The 531-nt window shown below is 73.4% G+C and overlaps 1 protein-coding gene across 1 annotated transcript in view; it reads right to left on the minus strand.

Moving 5' to 3' along the window:
• Nucleotides 1-6: 6 nt before the first annotated feature.
• The window catches only part of PEX11A (peroxisomal biogenesis factor 11 alpha), a 3,178-nt gene continuing 2,653 nt past the window's right edge, over nt 7-531 (minus strand). Inside the window, exon 3 of the mRNA XM_012732681.1 lies at nt 7-529. Within this exon, the coding sequence (XP_012588135.1) occupies nt 263-529 (267 nt within the window). The 3' untranslated portion in view covers nt 7-262. The remainder of the gene's footprint in view (nt 530-531) is intronic.

Genomic DNA, 531 nt, shown 5'->3' on the forward strand with positions numbered 1-531 from the left:
GGGGCCGGGCGTGGGCCGCGGGGCTCCGGGTCTGGGGGCTGGGCCGGGGAGGCCACGCGTGTGCACCGTGGGGTTGTTTGGGTTTTTGATTTTTTCCGGGTGTCCAGTGAGAGGCGCTCGGCCGCGGGCAGCTCTCAGGGGCGGCTCCGAGGGCGGCGTGGCTGCGGCTCGTGGACCTCCGCGGGGGCCCCAGCCCTCCGCCTGCCACCTCCGCGCAGAGCGCTCGCTCGCGGGCCGCAGGCGGTCTGGCGACGCCCTCGGCTCAGCGGGTCTTCAGCTTCAGGTGCGGGCAGGCCACGACCACGATGCCGGCCACGGAGGACACGAGCCCGCCCAGCCCGATGACGCCGGGGTTGGACCTGTAGATGCCCAGCTGGTCCAGGGGGATCAGGAGGTCGCACAAGTTCTTCACCGTGTCCAGGAACAGGGGCGGATGCCGCCGCAGCGCGCGGAACAGGAGCAGGAGCAGCGACTGCAGCCACTCGGTCTCCTCCTCAGCCACGCTGCACGCGGGGGGCTCCCGCGGCGCCC

The sequence above is a fragment of the Condylura cristata genome, unplaced genomic scaffold, assembly GCF_000260355.1.
Source record: "Condylura cristata isolate star-nosed mole 26May11 unplaced genomic scaffold, ConCri1.0 scaffold00035, whole genome shotgun sequence".
Taxonomy (NCBI): domain Eukaryota; kingdom Metazoa; phylum Chordata; class Mammalia; order Eulipotyphla; family Talpidae; genus Condylura; species Condylura cristata.